The sequence below is a fragment of the Aptenodytes patagonicus genome, chromosome 16, assembly GCF_965638725.1.
Source record: "Aptenodytes patagonicus chromosome 16, bAptPat1.pri.cur, whole genome shotgun sequence".
In the NCBI taxonomy this organism is placed as follows: domain Eukaryota; kingdom Metazoa; phylum Chordata; class Aves; order Sphenisciformes; family Spheniscidae; genus Aptenodytes; species Aptenodytes patagonicus.
The window spans coordinates 14,129,775-14,152,356 of NC_134964.1; the positions used below are offsets into that span (position 1 = coordinate 14,129,775).

A 22,582-nucleotide genomic window follows, 5' to 3' on the forward strand; every position below is an offset into this window, starting at 1 on the left:
TAAATTCAAAGTTTTAAATATTTGCACTCACGAAAATTAACTGTTCATATTTACTTTTTACATTAATTTATATTAATTTTGTCAAATATTGTTACTGGAATATATCCCACAAAATTATAAAATGTCAACAAGCTATTATGTGTAAAGAATATAACTAGCATGCTTTGAATAAGTGGAGGAGAGTTAGCATATCATTGATTTCAGGAAAAATCATATAAAATGGTCAAAAGAAAATCGTCATCAAATACTTTAAAAAGACAATCTACTGACATATTTTATATTTATTATATGCTAACATAATGTATATTAACCTACTATATATAGAATACATTGTAATAATGCCATAAAGATACATTGTAATAATAGCATACAATATCTATACAAAAATAAAATATACAATATATTTGCAATATACATAATATACACTAATATACTATAATATATACTAACATAGTATATACTAATATATATAATATGCTAGTATTATTCCTGTTAGGAATCTTGTAAGAAAATGTGAGATATCATAGGCAATGATAAAACTGCTGGTGAAAGACTGGGTCCATTTTACAACCTCATGTAATTATTTTGTGAAATGGTCTCATTTGGTTAATAACTCTTTAATGAAGTGGAAAATCATGTAGTTAGAAACAAAACCATCGGTCAGGAGATTGTACCCATGCATCTGAATTGATAACACTAAGTTGTGTTATGAAGTCTGTCTTTGCTGGCTAAGAAGGCAAAGCAATTTTTTTCACATGTAAGCAGTGGGATACTGAGTGGAATGAGTTTTATAATGTACAAAAATACTGTGATCATTATTAAAATATTATTTCTGTTAGGCTGGCCATACTGCAATAATGAGGTTGCTAAATGGTAAAGGGTTCAGAAAAGAGTTTAAAAAAATATTCTAAGTTCAGAATATCTTTCCTGCAATCAAAGTGAAATTGTTTCTCAAGGAAAAGTTAACCAATTATTTGATTTTCACCTAGAGGTCTGCCATAGGTGAAAGTATTGATAGAGAAATGAGCTGCTTAATTTATACAGAAAAGCTACTCAAAATCCAAATTGTAGGTAACAAACCTAGATAAAATTAGGCTAAAAGAAAAAGAATAAATTTAGAACAGTATTAATTTTGGAACAGTATACCTAAATTCCAGCTTCACAATTGCATGAAACTTTTCAGTCAAGACAATTGTTTGGCAATAATAAACAGGGCTACTGATAATTTCTTTTTAAATATTAGTGAATGAATGCAAGATTACTTACTTTCTGTTATGAAAAAGCTCAAATCAGAGAATATCAGCTTTGTTTGTTAGCAGATGGATCTGTGGCATAATTGAAATATTTGATAACTTGGGCTATTTTATCCCAAGGGAATGTCTTTAATGGGAAGTGCTAATAATATTAGCTCTCTGCATATCCAGTGTACTGTGCCTCTTCCAGTGTTTTATTACAATAAAATCTCATAGTCTGAAAGGTGCTAAACAAAAAAGACATGAGAGGGCTTTCACAATTCCAAAATTGGGAATATCTAGTGAGTGCAGTGTTTGGAACCTTGGAAAGGATCTGTTTATCCTGGTAATTCAACAAATGAAAAACAAAACAAAAAAAAACCACAGAAAGCATTCCTCTGTAAATGCATCATCCAGTAGCCCTAGAGATCTAAAACAGAAATGAAGGAAAGAAAATTATAGAACAGAGCTCTGAATTAGCAAAAAAGTTAGAGTCAATTCAATCACTTGATACGTACAGCAGAGCAGCATCTAATCCACCATGCTGTAGAAGTGTTTCTTCCATCATGCGCTATTGTAATGTATTTTCTACCCTCACAGATACTTGCTGCATTACTCCTAGTAAACAGCAGCCATGTCTTCAGATGCTGAGATGGCCATCTTTGGGGAGGCAGCTCCTTACCTCCGAAAGTCAGAAAAGGAGAGAATTGAGGCCCAGAACAAGCCTTTCGATGCCAAGACATCGGTCTTTGTGGTACATGCAAAGGAATCCTATGTGAAAAGCACAGTCCAGAGCAAAGAAGCAGGAAAGGTCACCGTCAAGACCGAAGGTGGAGAAGTGAGTAAAAAAAAATTCAAGGCTTGAGAATACAATTTAATCCTGCTGTGGACTTTTAGATGGCAAATATGTATCTTTCTTTCCTCTGACAGACTCTGACCGTGAAGGATGATCAAATCTTCTCCATGAACCCTCCCAAGTATGATAAAATCGAGGACATGGCCATGATGACCCACCTCCATGAACCCGCTGTGCTGTACAACCTCAAAGAGCGTTATGCAGCCTGGATGATCTACGTAAGTACCAGCAGAAGGAAACAATTCCCTCTTTTGAGGAGTTGAAGACACCTCTCAATCACTCTGAAGAGTTTCCTGACATCTTGCCGCCTTCTTTCCTCATTTTTCTATTTCTTCTTTCTTTCTTGCATGTGTTTTCCTCTTGCTGTCTACCTTCTCCTCCTCTTCTTCCATCCCACTTTTACCTTTCCTTGTCGTATGCTGTATCTCACCCATTCTCTGATAGGTCATTCCTCCACTTTATTTTCTTTTACTACCCTGGTCTCCCCAGAACATCATTCACCTCTGCCTTATCTGCAACTCTCCTCAGCATCCTGTCCCCCTTCCTTACAGACCTACTCGGGTCTCTTCTGCGTCACTGTCAACCCCTACAAGTGGCTGCCGGTGTACAACCCGGAGGTGGTGTTGGCCTACCGAGGCAAGAAGCGCCAGGAGGCCCCTCCACACATCTTCTCCATCTCTGACAATGCCTATCAGTTCATGCTGACTGGTGAGTGCTTGACCTCCCTCACAGCAATCTAAACCAAAAAGTCCCACTGATGTCACTGGAGCATGTGACAAGCCAGCTAAAGACACCATGGAGCTGTGTGACTGAGAACTTGATTGATTTACGCAGGAATTAATTTCAAGTGAAACTGACCCAGAAGCATGCATGGACTCAGCACTGTGTATTATTTTCACTTTGTTGTACGAAATTCTACACTCTCCCACTGCAGAAATAGTACTTGACTCAGTTTGCTACTTTTTTTCACTGATAGGAAAGAAAAAGTTATTATTCCATATAATCCATTATTTTTAACACAGTTAAGTAGTTTGATTAGATTTCTTAATGAGAACTGTGTGAAGGGCAAGTGGATGCACAGCTTGCATGAGGACCACATGCCTCTGACAGCTCTATGCATCCATTTCAGCTTACAGTTTCTACTGTTGGGACCTAGAAGGGAATCAGGTAGTCCTGGACTACTTGGACTGCTATTCTTGACTTGGGAGAAGCCCCAGCTTCTGTTTACAGCTTTACCTCTCATTCAGCTCAGTGTTACTCAGGGCAACTGCTAACACTTTTATTCTGCCTCTTTCACAGATCGCGAGAACCAGTCGATCCTGATCACGTACGTACACTCCCTGCCCGGGTCCTTGCGGGGCTGCCCGGTGCCAGGGGCCCTCCTGCCTGACCACACGCTCTCTGCCTCTCTCTTTGGTTTGACAGCGGAGAATCCGGTGCAGGGAAGACTGTGAACACAAAGCGTGTCATCCAGTACTTTGCAACAATTGCAGCGAGTGGGGATAAGAAGAAGGAAGAGCAGCAGCCAGCAGGCAAAATGCAGGTGAGGTCCTAGGTGTAGGAACCTGCAACTGTCAGATTTATTTATGAGCTTTATCACGACAATAGGATTTCTATTTCAGGGGACGCTTGAGGATCAAATCATCAGCGCCAACCCACTGCTGGAGGCTTTTGGTAATGCCAAGACCGTGAGGAACGACAACTCCTCACGCTTTGTAAGTTGTTACCTGGGACAAAATTACTTTTTTCGTATCAGCGCACTGACTCGAATATTCTTGCAGTCAGGATTGCAGGTAAAATAGATCTCGATTGATTTGTCTGCTTCTTTCAGGGTAAATTCATCAGAATCCATTTTGGTGCCACGGGGAAACTGGCTTCTGCTGACATTGAAACATGTAAGTGACCCTCCTGGACTGATCCCTTTCCTTCCAGCCTTCCTCAGTTCTTGTGCTAACTCTTGCCCTACTGTCCTTGCCAGATCTGCTGGAGAAGTCCAGAGTCACTTTCCAGCTCAAGGCAGAAAGAAGCTACCACATATTTTATCAGATCATGTCCAACAAGAAGCCAGAGCTAATTGGTAGGAAAGATCACTAACTTCTCCAGACGAAGGTCACCAAACAACATCTAATTCCTTTACGTGCCAGTTACATTTGATCTGTATGTGTTTTGTCCTTCTTTTCAGAGATGTTACTGATCACCACCAACCCATATGACTATCAGTATGTGAGTCAAGGTGAGATCACGGTTCCCAGCATTAATGACCAGGAAGAGCTGATGGCCACGGACGTAAGTAACGCACAGAAGTTTTCTCAGGCGGACTCTGACCTTTAACAGTAATCATTACTTACTCTAATGATTCTTTCGCTAGAGTGCCATTGACATCCTGGGCTTCACTCCTGATGAGAAGACAGCCATTTACAAGCTGACGGGGGCTGTCATGCACTACGGGAACTTGAAGTTTAAGCAGAAGCAGCGTGAGGAGCAGGCAGAGCCGGACGGCACAGAAGGTACCAGCACAACATATACCAGAGCACAGTATATACCGGAACACTCACTAATACGGACAGTAATTCAGGGTCAGAATCATTGACTCAGCCTGCGCATTTCCCCAGATGCTAGTGTTGTAGAATATAAGTGTGTCCTAACCAGAGGACTTTGCTGGAAGAACACAGCTCAGTGGAAGATGCAGATTATTTTGAACGATGTGAAGTAAAAGGTCCAGTGAATCCTAAAGCACGCTTCCGTTGGCTGACACAGTAGGAGTCAGGCAGAAGAAAAGCAAGCTTTGCTGCCATACTGAATGGCAGCTTCCCAGACCTGGCACAGAACCGCGAGCCACTCTGCTCGCTGACTTAAGTTTATGTACCCAGGTAGCTACTACCATTTACCATCAGCTGTAGTCACCTCCTAATGGTATTGTTTCCAGGTGACAAGAAGCCAGAATCCTGAAGCTGCTCTGCTTCAAAGCCCGTATTCTGGAGACAACTCACAATGCCTGAACTGAGCGCATTGTGCGACTTCATTTTACATGGGGGGGTTAAAAAGGAACATCAGTTAATACTGCAGCTGTGTCTCATATGTTCTGTGTTTTCTGTAGAGTCTCAGCATGTCTCCAGGACTTCTGTTTGAAAAATAGACATCTAAGAGGTGTCTATCACCTTTGCTTTGCCTAGAATTCTTCAAAGGCACATTCCTTTAAATTTCATGGGAGTATTTCCATGAAACCAGAGTTATATGCATATATCATAAACACGTACTATTAAGGGTGTGGGTTTTTTCTTGAGTTGTTTTTTAGTCTGTGTGGTTTGGGGGTTTTTTAGGAAAGTTAAGACATAAGTGAAAATGACTGCAAGGAATACAATGGCAATTAATCTGATAATGATGAATAGTAATAGTAGAATAGGCTACAAATCATAGCTGTAATCATTGCATGAATATAACTAAAAGAAAGAGTTCTATAATAACCATTCTATATAATAGAATTAGATGACTATTTAATTATTAAAAAATAGCTCTACAAAAGCAAAATAAAACATAAGTTCCAATTTCATTCATTTCATTCCTTACTCTTTCTAGTAATAAATGCACATTAAATACTTAGTTGTAAATAACACATACAATAAAAGCAGCTCAAAATTAACATCTGTATACATATTCTGTAATGAGGTTTGGCCTTCTCCCATTAAACGACTCTGTAAATAGTACTGGTGCTCGCTATCATCTTTGCTGTGAGAAGAGACAGGCAGCAAAATGGAAAGTGATGACAGAGTGTATCCAGTGCTCTAGCGCTTGTATTTAATAGTCTAGATTCACAGAAAATGAGAGCTGTAAGAAAACTAAGACCTATGTGTGTGTTATTTATCCTTAGGGAGAATGTGGTCCCACGATGAAAGTTGTATGAGATATCCTATTCATACTTTTGGCATAATACTTCACTAATCCATTTCTCACTCTCTAATGACAGTAGAGTTTCACTGACTACAATTTTCAGTATAGTGTTTTTCAATATCACCCAGTTTCCTTTTCTGTTTATTCAGAAATTGTCACTTGTTTGACCTGCCGTTTTCATGGCCCTTTGCCCTTTTGTCTGCCTAGTCACTTGTTTCAAAATTTGCATGTTCATTGTAAAGGCATTTGGAAGAATCTTTACATTTACAAATCATCTAAATTAAAGGGGAAAAAAATTAGTAAAACAAGAAAAAATGCAATATTTTAAAGTATGTGACAAAGTATATGTGGCTTCCGCAGAAATGATTCTGAATTACTACAAGATACATCTACTGGAGAGCTAATATTCAATCCTGCTGTATGCTTGTTTCCTTAGTTGCTGACAAGGCCGCCTACCTGATGGGTCTGAACTCAGCTGACCTGCTCAAAGCCCTCTGCTACCCCCGAGTCAAGGTTGGGAATGAATATGTGACCAAGGGTCAAACCGTGCAGCAGGTAAGAAACAAGTGATGATAGAAAACAAATGACATGAATTAAAAACTTTGAACTTCCTCTTTTGCCCTGGATGGTAACTTTTCTTTTACTTTTCTTTAGGTATACAATGCAGTTGGTGCCCTGGCAAAATCTGTCTTTGAGAAGATGTTCCTGTGGATGGTTATTCGCATCAACCAACAGCTGGATACGAAGCAGCCCAGACAGTACTTCATTGGTGTCCTGGACATTGCTGGCTTCGAGATCTTTGATGTAAGATTAGGATCTTCATACAAGTTTCCTGGAAGGGGCATTAAGAAACTGGAATAGTTTTGGGGTTGTTTTTTTTTTTAATTATGGATTGGTTTTATTTATTGGATAATCCTGACATTCCTGTAGGAATCGCATTCTTCTGGTTCTCATAGTATGTATTATCCCACAAGGGCTGCAGGTTTTTATAGATGTCTGTTGTTGCATGCAGAAGTGAAAGTTGCATTGAAAACTGATATGAAAATGTTGAACAACTGATAGGTAATAGCAGAGACACATTTTGAGGAAGTTAAAATATGCCATCTTGAAGGAAGATTTTGTTAACGCTGAAGTCTCTGAATGCTTGGGAATAGACTGGCTGTGTAGATAAATTCAAGCAGATGAAAAGCTGGACTTAGACTAAGCTCTGCAACGCTTTTCAGAGCTCAGCAATATGTTGAGACAGTGCCAGGGCCTGAAAGAGTAGATATATTAGAGGATGGAATATGCTAGTCACCTGTCCAGTCCCATGACTAGAAATTCAGGATCCCAATCATGGAGACCTTAATGGGTTGAAAGTAAAACCTATTGGAAGTTGGAAAGTGTTCCTTGAACTGAACTTCGCAAGTAAGCAAATCTCTTTGCATTCTGCAGTTCAACAGCCTGGAGCAGCTGTGCATCAACTTCACCAATGAGAAACTGCAACAGTTCTTCAACCACCACATGTTCGTGCTGGAGCAGGAGGAGTACAAGAAGGAGGGAATTGAATGGGAGTTCATTGACTTTGGGATGGACCTGGCGGCCTGCATTGAGCTGATTGAGAAGGTTCTTGGGCCCTAGACACTTAATAGTTTTCCAGATGTAAAATGTAAAAGGAATCTTCTATGCTCAAATTAGACTACCCTAATGTGTGGTACTCACACTTAATGCAGCACGTAACATGACTTTTCCTGGGCTCCAAGCATTTCATATACTTTTTCATTTGTCTGTTACTTCACTGCCCGTGGGATTCTGTCGCGTAGTATATATGATTCACATGGGACAAAAATTTCAGTCCTAGTCACTGTTCCGGAGTTTATACTCAAATGTATGTATTTTTTTAATGCATGCTGAGTGAGTAAATACACTGAGCAACTTCTATTTTAGTATGTTTAAAGAAATTGTCTATCTTGTTTCCAAGAAAAAGCATTTAGGGAGTGTAAACTCTTCCTTATATCTGAATGCTACTAATTTCATTCATTTTGCTTTCCACCTTCAACTAACATGCACATAGTGAATTTCTACATGCTAGATCTTTATTACATCACAACCCTGAAACTTATGGGTGAGCATGTTTTCATATAACTGACGGCATATCCACTAACAAAATGCCCCTTCTGGAAAAACATGATTACACATTCTGAGGAGGGTTTTTTTGTATAATTTTTATCTTTCATTCCTCTCTCTCATATACGTTCTCTTTGCTTCTTGCTTCCACGCTTTCTTTCTTCACGTGTTGCTATTTCTCCCAGCCCATGGGCATCTTCTCCATCCTGGAAGAGGAGTGCATGTTCCCCAAGGCAACTGACACCTCTTTCAAGAACAAGCTCTATGACCAGCACCTGGGCAAGTCCAACAACTTCCAGAAGCCTAAACCTGGCAAAGGCAAGGCTGAGGCCCACTTCTCCCTGGTGCACTATGCTGGCACGGTGGACTACAACATCTCTGGCTGGCTTGAGAAGAACAAGGATCCCTTGAATGAAACTGTTGTGGGGCTATACCAGAAATCGTCAATGAAGACACTGGCCTTACTCTTTGCCTCTGTTGGTGGGGCGGAAGCAGGTGATTTCTTTGAAATCAGTTCTACTATAATTTACAGAAAAAAAAACCTTACAATAAAATTTTGCAATAATATTTACATTTCAAAAATTGAAAACCCGAAACCTCATCTACTTTTTGGAACTCAGTCACTCAGACTATAATAAAGGATATTACATTTCCCTAGAGACCTTAATAGATCTGTAGGTTTTAAGACCTGACAGCGGTACTACAACATTAACACAGGTTAGCTGACAAACCAGATTTCTGCAATATGGGGCATCCCCAAATACTTCAGGGAATATGATAAAATGTATCAACATGCTGCTAAATTTATGCATACCCTTAGATGTAAAGGTACATGAAGACTGCATTTGGTGTATTCACTAGCAATTTATTTAATTCCTTAAATATCTTACTACGCAAAATGTTACATTTTATTTCCTGTTTGCATTTTCTTAACTTCAGCTTGAAGTCATTAGATTTCATTCTGCTATCATCTGAAAAAATCAAGTCTCCAATTGTAACTTTAAACACTGTATGCATTTGCAAATTTTGATCATATTATTACATTTTCTACTTTTTTAAGATGAACATACAAAATTCTTCAGATTCTAACTGCGTGCTTTTGTTGTTCATTTCTTTTTTTAAAAAAAATTTGTTTAGAGAGTGGTGGCGGTGGCAAGAAGGGCGGCAAGAAGAAGGGTTCTTCTTTCCAGACTGTCTCAGCTCTTTTCCGGGTACTGTAGAATAATCATAAATTTTACCGCATTGTGAAAAAATTACAGAAAATTCAGTTCAGAAAAGCTTTAGATTAATCTAATATACAAAATCTTTATGTTCAGAAAGGATAAAGGCACATGCTTCTTAATAAAGAAGGATTTTCATTTAATCCTTGGAAGTATTCTTTCAGAACTGCCCAAAATTTCTGTAAAAAAAAAAATACTGATCATGGTTTTATTGCAGTGTTTTTACTGTACCTAATATTGAGATTGTGTAAGTGACATTTTTAAACTCAAGTCTTTGCTCTTGCTCTTAAGGAAAATTTAAACAAGCTGATGAGCAATCTGCGAAGCACACATCCCCATTTTGTGCGATGCCTTATTCCTAATGAAACAAAAACACCTGGTAAGCTGTTAAAGTTCAAAGATGTGATAAATCTGTTCTTCTCTGTGCAGTACAATGAAGTACCAATTCATTATGTTATTTATTAGGTGCCATGGAACATGAGCTGGTGCTGCATCAGCTGCGGTGTAACGGCGTGTTGGAAGGGATTAGAATTTGCAGGAAAGGATTCCCCAGCAGAATACTCTATGCAGACTTTAAACAGAGGTCAGATTCCATGTCATCCACCCTCCACCATATCCACCAATGCTGAATAATTTGCATTTCCTAATTGTTTTAACTACTGTGGGAGTTATAGAAGTGGTTCATCGTACCTACCTTTAGGCATAGAAAAGTCAATTGTCCAAGTTAGTCATCCAGTTTCTTTCTATAGCTAACTAGGAGAACAGGCACTTTCAAAGGGCAATTATTTATTCCTGTCCTTGATTCATATTCTGGTATGGGATAAACCAATTAACTCTCCAGAAATGAAGTTGACTAGCTTAGACTTAGTTAACTTCTGAGTAGCAACGTAAGATGACTTGCAGCCATCAGCCCAGAAATGTGAATAAAGAAACTGCAAGATATTCTAGACTAACTTGTTGGAAAATCAAATAAAATAAAAAGACCTTGTTTCTTGTTCTATAACAGCTGGAAAATACTCAGATAGTATGTGCTGCCACTATTTTGGATGAAGAATTGCTTATCCTCTCCATGTTTTGTTCTTGCACATAAAGTTCTCATTTGGAGATAAGGCATTAGATAACAGGGCATGTGAAATATGTCAGTAGTTACCAATGGAAATCAGGACTCATTCTGTGTCAAGAATTTCTGGACTAAGGAAAGTGCAAGGTTCTTCCTAAAAACATATTTACCCATGAAAATGTGATTTCTAAATGATGGAACAAAATTCAGACTTACTCACCTCTCTTCCACTCTTGATCACCCTTCAGAGAATCTTAACAATGGCATCAGTTGGTACAGGTTTGATTGAGCTTTCAGGAATCTAACCTTCTTCATATTATACTTCCTGCCATAGATACAAGGTGCTTAATGCAAGTGCCATCCCAGAGGGACAGTTCATTGATAGCAAGAAAGCTTCTGAGAAGCTCCTTGGATCCATCGATGTGGACCACACCCAGTACAAATTTGGTCACACCAAGGTATAAATGCTGCTTGACTGATGTACTGTGCTTGCGATACCTGACAATTATGTACTGCAATATTCTCTTTCTCAAGGTGTTCTTCAAAGCTGGGCTGCTGGGACTCCTGGAGGAGATGAGAGACGACAAGTTGGCACAGCTCATCACCCGCACGCAAGCCATGTGCAGGGGTTACCTGATGAGAGTGGAGTTCAAGAAAATGATGGAGAGGAGGTAGATACTTATACTTTGGCCTGCTGGGCCAATCCTCATCAGATACCAATGACATGAACAAAACTGAAAATAAGCTGCTTCTCACCAAATCTCATTTATCTCTCATTAATTCAGTTTACCAATATGGATGTATTTGGGAGTATACCCTGGCAGTAGATGAAGCAGTATAAAATCCTGATTTTGGAAAAAAAACCCTATCGTTTTTAACTTACATCACCCTTTGTACTAATTTTTGATAAATTCAGTAAATGGCTACATTATATGTATGTCCAGAAACCAGATATCTAGTCTAAGCTAATTATTTTAGGTCACCATTATAATCAAAGGTGAGAAACACATACTTCTAACACATGAGAAGTATCCTCTTCCCTTGGATAACTTTCATGAAAGGGACCAAGTCAACTTCTGGAGACGTTCCTTTTCTTTGGCCACGAAAGTGAGCCAAACATCTGGACTTCAAAACTGTCTATACAGGTTGACAATCTACATCACAGTAGGGAGTTTTCTTCAGAGAGAGAGAGATATTTTATATATATTAAATATACTAAATATTCTTAATAAATATATATTTAATAATATATAAATATTTTATATACACGGATATATAGAACTATAACTAGAAAGTATTATATGTAGAACTTCATATTATACATATCAATATATACAATTAAATAGCTATTATAAATTTAAAAATACGTAACATAATATATTTTTATTACCTTTCAGGGAGTCCATCTTCTGTATCCAGTACAATGTTCGTGCATTCATGAACGTCAAGCACTGGCCCTGGATGAAGCTGTTCTTCAAGATCAAGCCCTTGCTCAGGAGTGCAGAATCTGAGAAGGAGATGGCCAACATGAAGGAAGAGTTTGAGAAAACCAAGGAAGAGCTTGCAAAGTCTGAGGCAAAGAGGAAGGAGCTGGAGGAGAAAATGGTTTCTTTGCTGCAGGAGAAAAATGATCTGCAACTCCAAGTGCAGGCTGTGAGTATTGCTCATGGTTTTAGCTTGTAATGTCCTGTGTAAAATGATCCCAAATGTCTCAGTAACAGACATATTATCTAAAAAAAGTATTTATTTTAAAAAACATACACATATTTTATAAAATAGGAAGGAAAACTACATAGAAAAGCTAAGCTGAAATCTGCAAATATTAATAAAATTGCAGTTAATTATTGCAGCTAGTTCCTTATACTTTTAAATCAAAAGAGAGGTAATCAGTAATCAGAAGTTTCCAGTTAGTAAATACTACAATTTACAGTATGACATTTTAAATCATACATGGCAATTTACAGCAGCGATTATCATGTCTTTATAAAACTTCATATAGTATATAATTTTGATATGTTATCATCTGATCAATTAAGATAGTCTGGAGGTCCTATTAACACCTTTTATTTGGAGAATCACAAGTGGATTCAGGTGGAGTCGGAGGGGCTGAGAGTGTCAGGCATTTCTCTAGCATTTATGGTCCCTGTCTCCTCAGGAAAAACAGTGATGAAAGTAGAGTCCTCCCCTTTTTCCCTGGAAATAAAAAGGTAGCAACAATAATCCCCTTAAAACTGTCTTTACCAGCAAGGATTAGGATTCATCTGACCCCATTTTGATGTCTACAGTCTAAAAGTCTACATCTGAGCTAGTAGCCTCAGGTTCCCTTCATCTTCAGCAATAAGAAACTCATCCTTTTAGAGTATGATACAGTTCATCCAAAAATGTAATTTTTTTTGGTAGAATGGACTGTATCTTGATATCATGGCAGATATCTAAATCTACATGAGACAAACCCCAACCTAGCTATCTTGCTGAGCTATAAAAAGTCTTCTGCCCGGATGGTATCATTTCTCTTCATTAAAACAAAAAGGAAAAGAACAAGCAGTATGTAGAAAATAAAGACTACCTAGAATTAGAATCTAATTACATTAGAATGCATGTAAATTCAGGTAATTGATACTGCCCTGGTAAACACCAGTCTCCCTTCCAAACTGTTCTTGACCACAAGGGCTAGAAACGTGCCTGATTCAACTACTGCCTTTGAAACAGTGATCTTAACACAAAATTTTGCTAAAACTAAAAATTAAATTCATGCTCAGTAAATGTTTTTGGGAGAGTTGTAACAAGAGTTTCTCAGCTGAATGTTGGAGTTTTTAGCATTCAGGTTTTAAACACTGTATGCTAAAAAATCTGCCTACATGGTTCTCTTCAGTAAAACTCTATGCCAGTTTCCAGTCCAGTCAAATGCAACATAAGTAAAATGATGAAAAGATACAAAGGAGGTACTGCCATACCTGATTTCAGGCTCTATCTTCAAATTAATGTTGGAGTTGCATAAGCAGTTAAAGAATTAAAAAAAATGCTCAGAGCCTATATTTATAGTGTGATAATATATTCCTTTATTTTCTGGGCTGGAGGCAGTCCAAAACAAATAGATACTCTTATAATAATGAGTTTTAACTACAAAGGACATTGTAAAGCTGCTTTAAAAATAATAATTCCTTGTTTGAAAATCAGTAAGAAAAAATAATTTTTTGAAAACTATTTTATTTAAATGAATCGTGTAGGAAGCTGATGGTTTGGCTGATGCTGAGGAAAGATGTGACCAGCTCATCAAAACCAAAATCCAGCTGGAAGCCAAAATTAAGGAGGTGACAGAGAGAGCAGAAGATGAAGAAGAGATGAATGCTGAGCTGACAGCCAAGAAGAGGAAACTGGAGGATGAATGTTCAGAGCTGAAGAAAGATATTGACGATCTTGAGTTAACACTGGCCAAGGTTGAGAAGGAAAAACATGCCACCGAAAACAAGGTATGAGGCAGCACTTGTCACTCACGCTCCAGAAAAGAGCACTGTGCTGTTACAGGACTCCTGTACCTAATTGCTTTATTTACACCTCCTCCCTTCTTCTCAAAGGTGAAAAACCTCACAGAGGAGATGGCAGCCCTGGACGAGACCATTGCCAAGCTGACAAAAGAGAAGAAAGCCCTCCAAGAGGCCCATCAGCAGACACTGGATGACCTGCAGGCAGAAGAGGACAAAGTCAATACTCTGACCAAAGCCAAGACCAAGCTGGAGCAGCAAGTGGACGATGTAAGCCCACAGGCACACGGCAAGAACAGGACAGGTATGGAGTTAAGCCTGGCTGGCAGAGCACTGATGGTCTTGCTCTTTTTAGCTGGAAGGGTCCCTGGAGCAAGAGAAGAAACTGCGCATGGACCTTGAGAGAGCTAAGAGGAAACTCGAAGGAGACATGAAGATGAACCAGGAATCCATAATGGATTTGGAAAATGATAAGCAGCAGCTGGATGAGAAACTGAAGAAGTAAGTGTGGCTGTGGGGCCCCTGAGTGCTGGGCTGGGGCACTTGTCTTTTTTTCTTTGAGCTCTAACCCGCTTTGCTTTGCCCAAAGGAAAGACTTTGAAATCAGCCAGATCCAGAGCAAAATCGAGGATGAGCAAGCCCTGGGCATGCAGTTACAGAAGAAGATCAAGGAGCTGCAGGCAAGTCTCTCTTCCTTCTCTTCTGCCCTTCAGAAATACAGCAGGTAGGAGGAGGGCCTGGGTGTGAAGGGTCCGTAATGTTCCCCAGGCCCGTATTGAGGAACTGGAGGAGGAAATTGAGGCAGAGAGAACCTCTCGGGCAAAAGCAGAGAAGCATCGGGCTGACCTCTCCAGGGAGCTAGAGGAGATCAGCGAGCGCCTGGAGGAAGCAGGAGGGGCTACCGCAGCTCAGATTGAGATGAACAAGAAGCGTGAGGCAGAATTTCAGAAGATGCGTCGTGACCTCGAAGAGGCCACGCTGCAGCACGAAGCCACGGCTGCCGCCCTGCGGAAGAAGCACGCGGACAGCACAGCTGAGCTTGGGGAGCAGATCGACAACCTGCAACGAGTGAAGCAGAAGCTGGAGAAGGAGAAGAGCGAGCTGAAGATGGAGATTGACGACTTGGCCAGTAACATGGAGTCAGTCTCCAAAGTCAAGGTACTGAAATATTTCTTTCTAGTAATTCAAACATAATCAAGTATTTATATTTTAACACAGAAATATGTTATTCATACTTTAAAATAAATAGTTGCACTTTACAACTTAAATTTGAATTTATATATTTCAGTATTAGTATAATAATAGATTGTATCCTTTAGGTGAGAGCTAAAATCGTCACCTGAAGCACCTAATCTAAGGAGCTATAGGGCCTCATTTCTTGGTTCAGAGTATTATGATAGTGAAATGAAAGACACTGACCTTATCAGGCTTTTTAGTTTCTTCTAAAATAGAAATTACTCCTACCCTACCCTTTCCTTTTTATTCATATTTTTCTTTTCCTCCCTTAAATACTTCAATGGCATAATCACTAAGAGCATAACAGAAATTTAAAATAATTCCTCAAGATACAGTGTCCCACCATCCTTTTTATCTATTGAAAAAATGGAGTGTACATTAATAAATTATACAAATGTTGGAATTAGGGATGCAAATTTCATAGAAAGATATATCAGCTAACTGAGACATTTTGACATTACTTTTTAATCATTGGACTTTTTAATCATTGGCTTCTTTTTTTGCCCTTTGTAAGACTTCAGATTCTCAGTAATTATATGTTGAACCACCAATCATCTTTCACTGTGTTCTTCATGCAAATAGGCAAATCTGGAGAAGATGTGTCGCTCCCTGGAAGATCAACTCAGTGAGATTAAGACAAAGGAGGAGGAACAACAGCGCACAATTAATGACATTAGTGCTCAGAGAGCTCGGCTACAAACAGAATCCGGTAAGACATTTGTGTTTTTTAAGAGAACACTGTATATGACCTGGTTTTTTAAAAAAAAGGGTCAAAGAGACCTGGGGGTCTTGGTGGAAATTAAGTTGAACATGAACCAGAAATGTGCTCTTGTGGCAAAGAAGGCCAGTAGAATCCTGAGCTGCATTAGAAGTGTTGCCAGCAGGTTAACAGAGGGTGATCTTTCCCCCTGCTCAGCACAGGTGAGGCCACACCCGGAGTGCTGTGTCCAGTGCTAGGCTCCCCAGTACCAGAGAGATACAGACATTCTGGAGCAGGACCAATAACATGCTTAAGGGGCTGGAACAACCAGTCACTAGAACAACCTCCCCAGGGGTGTGGTAGAGTCCCCATCACTAGAGGTTTTCAAGACACAACTGGACATGGTGCTAGATAATCTCATCTAGGCTCCCTTTCCCATGAAAGGTTGGACCAGACGACCTTTCAAGGTCCCTTCCAACCTGGACTGTTCTATGATCCTATGACTGGAGTTTCAAAGAAGAATTCATCTATCTCATAGCCTAGACTTCATCCTTCTGCTTCCCAAGAGACATTCAGGAGAGGACAGTGATATACCTGAGCACAGACACCATATACTAGTCATTCTGTAAGCTCGAGGCTTAAAGTGACCACTGGACTTAGTGTAAATATACAGTAAGACTAGTCAGGTATTGGACAAGGGGGCATGATGTATCTCATTTCTTGCCTCTAAGATAAATACTTTGGCATACTCAGAGATATGGATAGGTATCAGTGATTAGGATTCCATGAAAGAAATAAAATTTTGTTTAACTCAAAATATTTTTATGTGCATTTAATTATCAAGGTTAACACTTTTAAATAAGTCATAAAAAGATTCTTTTACTCATCTGAACTCTCCCAGGTGAATATTCACGCCAGGTGGAGGAGAAAGATGCTCTGATTTCTCAGCTGTCAAGAGGCAAGCAGGCATTCACCCAACAGATTGAGGAACTCAAGAGGCACCTAGAGGAAGAGATTAAGGTGAGAAGGCTCTCCAAATTCTGTCTTATCCATTGGATTCCTCCTGTCTAGGAGGATCTTCAGATACGTATGAAATTACAGAATCAACGTGACGAGAGGGAGAAAAAACGCACTAGGCAATTCAGTACAAGTCATCCTATATTAGATTTGCTCCCCCTTCCCTGCAGTCTATCCATTAATTCTTTTGCAGATTCCCAGATCTTCCTCTCTCATTCAGTAGCTTGCCATCACTCACAGCAGAATAATCCAGTGTCCACCAACATTGGAGATTTCCCAGGGTATTTCCATTCATTGTCACACTACTATTTTTCCCCCAGGCCAAGAACGCCCTGGCCCACGCCTTGCAGTCTGCTCGCCACGACTGTGACTTGCTCCGGGAACAATATGAGGAGGAGCAGGAAGCCAAGGGGGAGCTGCAGCGCGCCCTGTCCAAGGCCAACAGTGAAGTGGCCCAGTGGAGAACCAAATACGAGACGGACGCTATTCAGCGCACGGAGGAGCTGGAGGAGGCCAAGTACGTGAGGAATGTGGGCAAAGCTGGCATAGACTAAGAACGGAAATTTGAGGAGACCACTGTGATATTGTCAGGAAGAAGTCAATGTTCTGCTTTGGGGTGGGGTGCCAGGAAGAGACAAAATATAACCGAGCAGGTATACATTGGGGAAAAGCAGAAGCAGCAAAGCTCTTCAGATGCAGAATAGCAGAGAGATGCTAGTGTGAATAGCAGAGTGAATAGCAGGGAGTGAATTGCTGCAGCCCAGGATTCAGACATAGAAATACAGTGGCTGGCTGGGAGAGGTCCTACACCTCTGTGTAAATGGGGATCACGCACTACCAAGTGGCTAAGTGTGCTCTCGTGAAAAACATGCTGGCTACACACCACAGGCTCCCATTTGCTTCCCCTCCCGGACCTGTGCTTACCACCTCCTAGGAAGAAGCTGGCACAGCGCCTGCAGGATGCAGAGGAACACGTTGAAGCTGTGAATGCCAAATGTGCCTCCCTGGAAAAGACAAAGCAGAGGCTGCAGAATGAAGTGGAGGACCTGATGATTGACGTGGAGCGGTCAAATGCTGCCTGCGCAGCTCTGGATAAGAAGCAGAAGAACTTTGACAAGGTCTTTTGGGCTCCAGGCCTGGGGTTCCCGAGCAGAGCATCCCCTCCTGATTGCCACATCCATATTCACACCCAGTTTCTCTTCAGATCCTGGCAGATTGGAAGCAGAAGTATGAGGAAACGCAGGCTGAGCTGGAAGCCTCCCAGAAGGAGTCTCGCTCTCTCAGCACGGAGCTGTTTAAGATGAAGAATGCCTATGAGGAGTCCTTGGACCACCTGGAAACGCTGAAGCGTGAGAACAAGAACCTGCAGCGTAAGTCCCTGGCCCTCTGCTCCTGGCAGGGCTTTCTCACAAGCTTGTCTACTGAGCATTCCACCTGGGCCTGTGCCTGCAGGTCTGCAAAGATGGCTGTCACCTTGGTGTGGCAGGGCCCTTCCCATTCGGCTCTGTGCCTGACCATGCCATTGGTCTTTGTTCCCACAGAGGAGATTTCCGACCTCACGGAGCAGATTGCCGAGGGAGGAAAGGCGATTCACGAGCTGGAGAAAGTCAAGAAGCAGATTGAGCAGGAGAAATCTGAACTCCAAGCCTCACTGGAGGAAGCTGAGGTACACAGCATTATTTATTACTCTCTTACATGTCATGGATCTCTATCTCATTGTAAGTGCTGTGAAGTCATTCCCAGACACAAGAGGAAAAGACTGTTCGTATAAAAGTGTAGAGATACTATCTAAACATAGCACTCCTTTTTACTCAGATCTTCAGGTTCAACATTTGTCACATAAAAAGTATTCTAATTTATTCTTGTCCAGGCCTCCCTGGAACACGAAGAGGGGAAGATCCTGCGCCTCCAGCTTGAGCTCAACCAGGTGAAGTCTGAGGTTGACAGGAAGATAGCAGAGAAAGATGAGGAGATCGACCAGATGAAGAGAAACCACCTCAGAATTGTGGAGTCCATGCAGAGCACCCTGGACGCTGAGATCAGGAGCAGGAATGAAGCCCTGCGGCTGAAGAAGAAGATGGAGGGAGATCTGAATGAAATAGAGATCCAGCTGAGCCATGCCAACCGCCAGGCTGCAGAGGCACAAAAGAATCTGCGAAACACACAGGGAGTGCTCAAGGTCCATTGAACAAAAGTTGCCTACAGAGAAACGTTTTAGCTGATATTTTCAGTGCCAAACAGCTCTGAATCTGCTTATAATTTCTTTCAATGGCTCTACAGGATACCCAGCTACACTTGGACGATGCTCTCAGGGCACAGGAGGACCTGAAGGAGCAGGTGGCCATGGTGGAGCGCAGAGCAAACCTGTTGCAGGCTGAAATTGAGGAGCTCCGGGCAGCACTAGAACAAACAGAGAGGTGTAGAAAGGTGGCTGAGCAGGAACTGATGGATGCAAGTGAGCGTGTGCAGCTCCTCCATACCCAGGTGAGGTCACTTGGTGAGAAATGGCACTCTTGGTAAGTAAGAGAACACTTGTATACTTTATTTATATGAGGAGTATACTTGTATACTCCTCACCATTTGAGGCTCAACTTCAAGAGTAATCTTTTCTGAAGTAATCAACATGATACTAAAAGAGATCTTTGCTGAAAAAGTGTGTACACTGGCTGTGTTCCCAGGTTGCATTCGATGAAACCCATGCTTCTACCTTCTTTGCATCCTAACATAATCTCCAGAGGAAAGACACTTAGTCACAGGGACCAGATTTTTTAGTCACACATTCCAAATCATCTGCCATCTGAGCAGTCAGGGACTGAAACTCTGAGACTACAGCAACATTCATTCCTTGCTCCGTTGAAATGTAGCACTAGGGAATCCTCATATTCCTTCAAAAACGTGCTTGTCCACTCTAGCAAGAAAGTGGGGATGAACTCCTGACTCTGATGTAGCCCATCGAACTCCTGACTCTGATGTAGCCCATCTCAAGCAGACTTTGACATGAGCTACATGTCATAGCAGTCATCCAGCAGTCAAGTGCTGAAATCTATGGAAAGTGTCTGGTTTCAAATGCTGAAAAGATTCTGGAAGGAATCCATACTATCTACATTACAAATTTTTCTCTTTTCAGTTGATAAGAGTGGATTACTCTTCCCTAATTATGTTGAAGTGAAGGCATTTCACTGGCTTCCCTCACTTTATTTTTATTACTTTCCTGTGCCAGCCTTGGTGGATGAGGTGTGGCACAGATTATATTTCTAAGTACTCTTTTTCAAATTAATAAAATTAAATGTTGGAGGAAAAAAAAAGCATTGTTCCCTAGTGATAAGAAATTTTACAGAAAAATCTGTGGTATTGATTTTTCACTTAATTATGTCTGAAATTATTCAAAATCCTGTAATGTTCTTGATTTGAAATAATGAGCTATCAAAAACAAACCTCTGGTGCTGCTCAACAGAACACCAGCTTGATCAACACCAAGAAGAAGCTGGAAACAGACATTGCCCAAATCCAGGGTGAAATGGAGGATACGATCCAGGAAGCCCGCAATGCTGAAGAGAAGGCCAAGAAGGCCATCACGGATGTGAGTTGGGGGCTCCTTTCACTGCTGATGGTGGATGTATTCTCCCCCAAAATGTCTCCAGCCCCAAAATGGCTTTGTCCCTTTGCTCTCATCAGGCAGCCATGATGGCAGAGGAGCTGAAGAAGGAGCAGGACACCAGTGCTCACCTGGAGAGGATGAAGAAAAACCTGGACCAGACAGTGAAGGACCTGCAGCACCGTCTCGATGAGGCCGAGCAGTTGGCTTTGAAGGGAGGCAAGAAACAAATCCAGAAGCTGGAGGCCAGAGTGCGTAGGGCTGGTATTTGTGCATGAGTGAACATGTCACGTTAAGCAGCCAGCAGGGAAGCTCCAAAGATGGGCTTCTCATTGCAGGTGCGGGAGCTGGAGGGGGAGGTTGATGCTGAGCAGAAGCGCAGCGCTGAAGCCGTGAAGGGTGTGCGCAAGTACGAGAGGAGGGTGAAGGAGCTGACCTACCAGGTAAGGCAGGAGGCCTCCTTGGGCTGACAGACCCTTCTTGCAGGAAGCCAAAATGTAGCCCTTAGGGATTTCTTCCTGTCCTGAGTCACACAGTTAAAAAGGAGAAGACTGAGAACATTAGACAAAATTATCTTTCTAGTCATGTTAGGAAGATCCAGCTTATCACCTGTCTTACTGGACAGCAATGGTCTATAAGGAATGTTTCTCTCTGTTTCACGTAGAGGGCATTTAAAGAGCAGGGGCAAAGAGGTGCTTCTCTTTCTTGTCCTTCTCTTTAGTCTGAAGAAGACAGGAAGAATGTTCTCAGGCTCCAGGATCTGGTGGACAAGCTTCAAATGAAAGTGAAATCCTACAAGAGACAAGCTGAGGAGGCTGTAAGTATTGCTGTGCACAGAGTCAGTCTCCATCCAGGTGGAGGTGGAAGTCTGTGTTGGTGTTTTCCCCTCCATAGCTCTGTTTGAATCCTTAACATTTTTGTCTTTTTCTTGCTGTGCACTCACGAATGAACAGCTGAACAGCTGTTCTGCCTGAACAGCTCAGGGGTCTAGAGGGTTGCAGAATACATTTTCTGTGAGCATTATTGCATCACTGGGAAGAGCAATGAAGACTCAGGTCAACATTGTGGGAGTAGGTCTCTGCTTCCTTTCACTTTCTTTATTTCCTACTTCCACCTAGCAGAAAAAAAAAACAACTTCAAAAACTGTAATACATAATTTAATAGCAGTAAATAAATGGAAGATGATTTAATGGAAATAACTGTTATTATATATAATTATTCAAAAATTCCAAAGTGCATTAGCACTTCATATCCAGAGAGGATTCCTGGTATGTCTTATTAACCATCTAAACATTTAGCATTTAAGCTATTTCTTTGGATTCCCCCTGGAAGTATTAGGGAGAATTACATACTAACACACAGTCTTTTTTTTTTTGTTATGTAAAGGCAAAACACCACAGCATGTCCAGTGCAGTGTTACAATAGGAACATTATTAAACATTTTAAAACCTATTTTATCTCTCTTCCTATCCCCAGGAGGAGCTGTCCAATGTCAATCTCACAAAGTTCCGTAAGATCCAGCACGAGCTGGAGGAAGCCGAGGAGCGGGCTGACATTGCAGAGTCACAGGTCAACAAGCTCCGAGCAAAGAGCCGTGAAATTGGCAAGAAGGCAGAAAGTGAAGAATAAATGCCTCCAGTGGTGCAAAGTGAAAGAGAATTGCACAAAATGTGAAATTCTATCACTTTGATTTTGTAATCACTGCTTAGTCCTTCATCAATCTCTAGATAATTAATGCCTAGATAATAAAAATTGTAGAGATTTCCCCATGGAAATAATGAGAAGTTCATTTTATCATAATATTTTAATCATTATCCTGAATTCTTATAAGGTTTACATTTTTCCTTACTTATTTAAATTCATTCAATTCAAAATCTTGCTTCAGGTATTTTCAAAGTGTTTCAGACACTGTTAAAGTGGTCTAATCAGACATCCTGCTTCATTCTCACCATGGAATTTCATCTAAGACTTCCTTAAGGGAGAATATCATTATTTCTTTGCAACAGAATGTAATTATCCCTTATAACTTTTGCTTTCGGAATACAATAGATTTTAACTCAAAGGTTCTGTCCGAAGAATAAGAATTTATTGCATCTTCTGGTAATCCAGTCTAATCATTGATTATTCTATTAAATCATGTGTCTTATTTGCAAGAATACCTTTTTTCAGGTTAAACTGCTTCAGTCCTTC

General features: G+C 40.6%; 1 protein-coding gene across 1 annotated transcript; it reads left to right on the forward strand.

The window, feature by feature from the left end:
- Positions 1-1,866: 1,866 nt before the first annotated feature.
- On the forward strand, positions 1,867-22,021 carry LOC143168049 (myosin-1B). Its single transcript, XM_076354131.1, has 38 exons — positions 1,867-2,070; positions 2,163-2,306; positions 2,640-2,796; positions 3,388-3,415; positions 3,514-3,631; positions 3,711-3,803; positions 3,920-3,983; positions 4,067-4,165; positions 4,271-4,374; positions 4,457-4,595; positions 6,413-6,531; positions 6,631-6,780; positions 7,411-7,581; positions 8,268-8,577; positions 9,220-9,293; positions 9,594-9,681; positions 9,768-9,885; positions 10,697-10,820; positions 10,897-11,033; positions 11,760-12,015; positions 13,590-13,832; positions 13,938-14,114; positions 14,200-14,345; positions 14,434-14,524; positions 14,613-15,002; positions 15,663-15,789; positions 16,682-16,800; positions 17,118-17,314; positions 17,732-17,915; positions 18,002-18,167; positions 18,339-18,463; positions 18,668-18,976; positions 19,078-19,281; positions 20,252-20,377; positions 20,473-20,643; positions 20,731-20,835; positions 21,114-21,209; positions 21,869-22,021. Exons 1-38 carry the CDS (start codon positions 1,867-1,869, stop codon positions 22,019-22,021), a joined length of 5,826 nt encoding a protein of 1,941 aa, XP_076210246.1.
- The last annotated feature ends 561 nt before the right edge of the window (positions 22,022-22,582 follow it).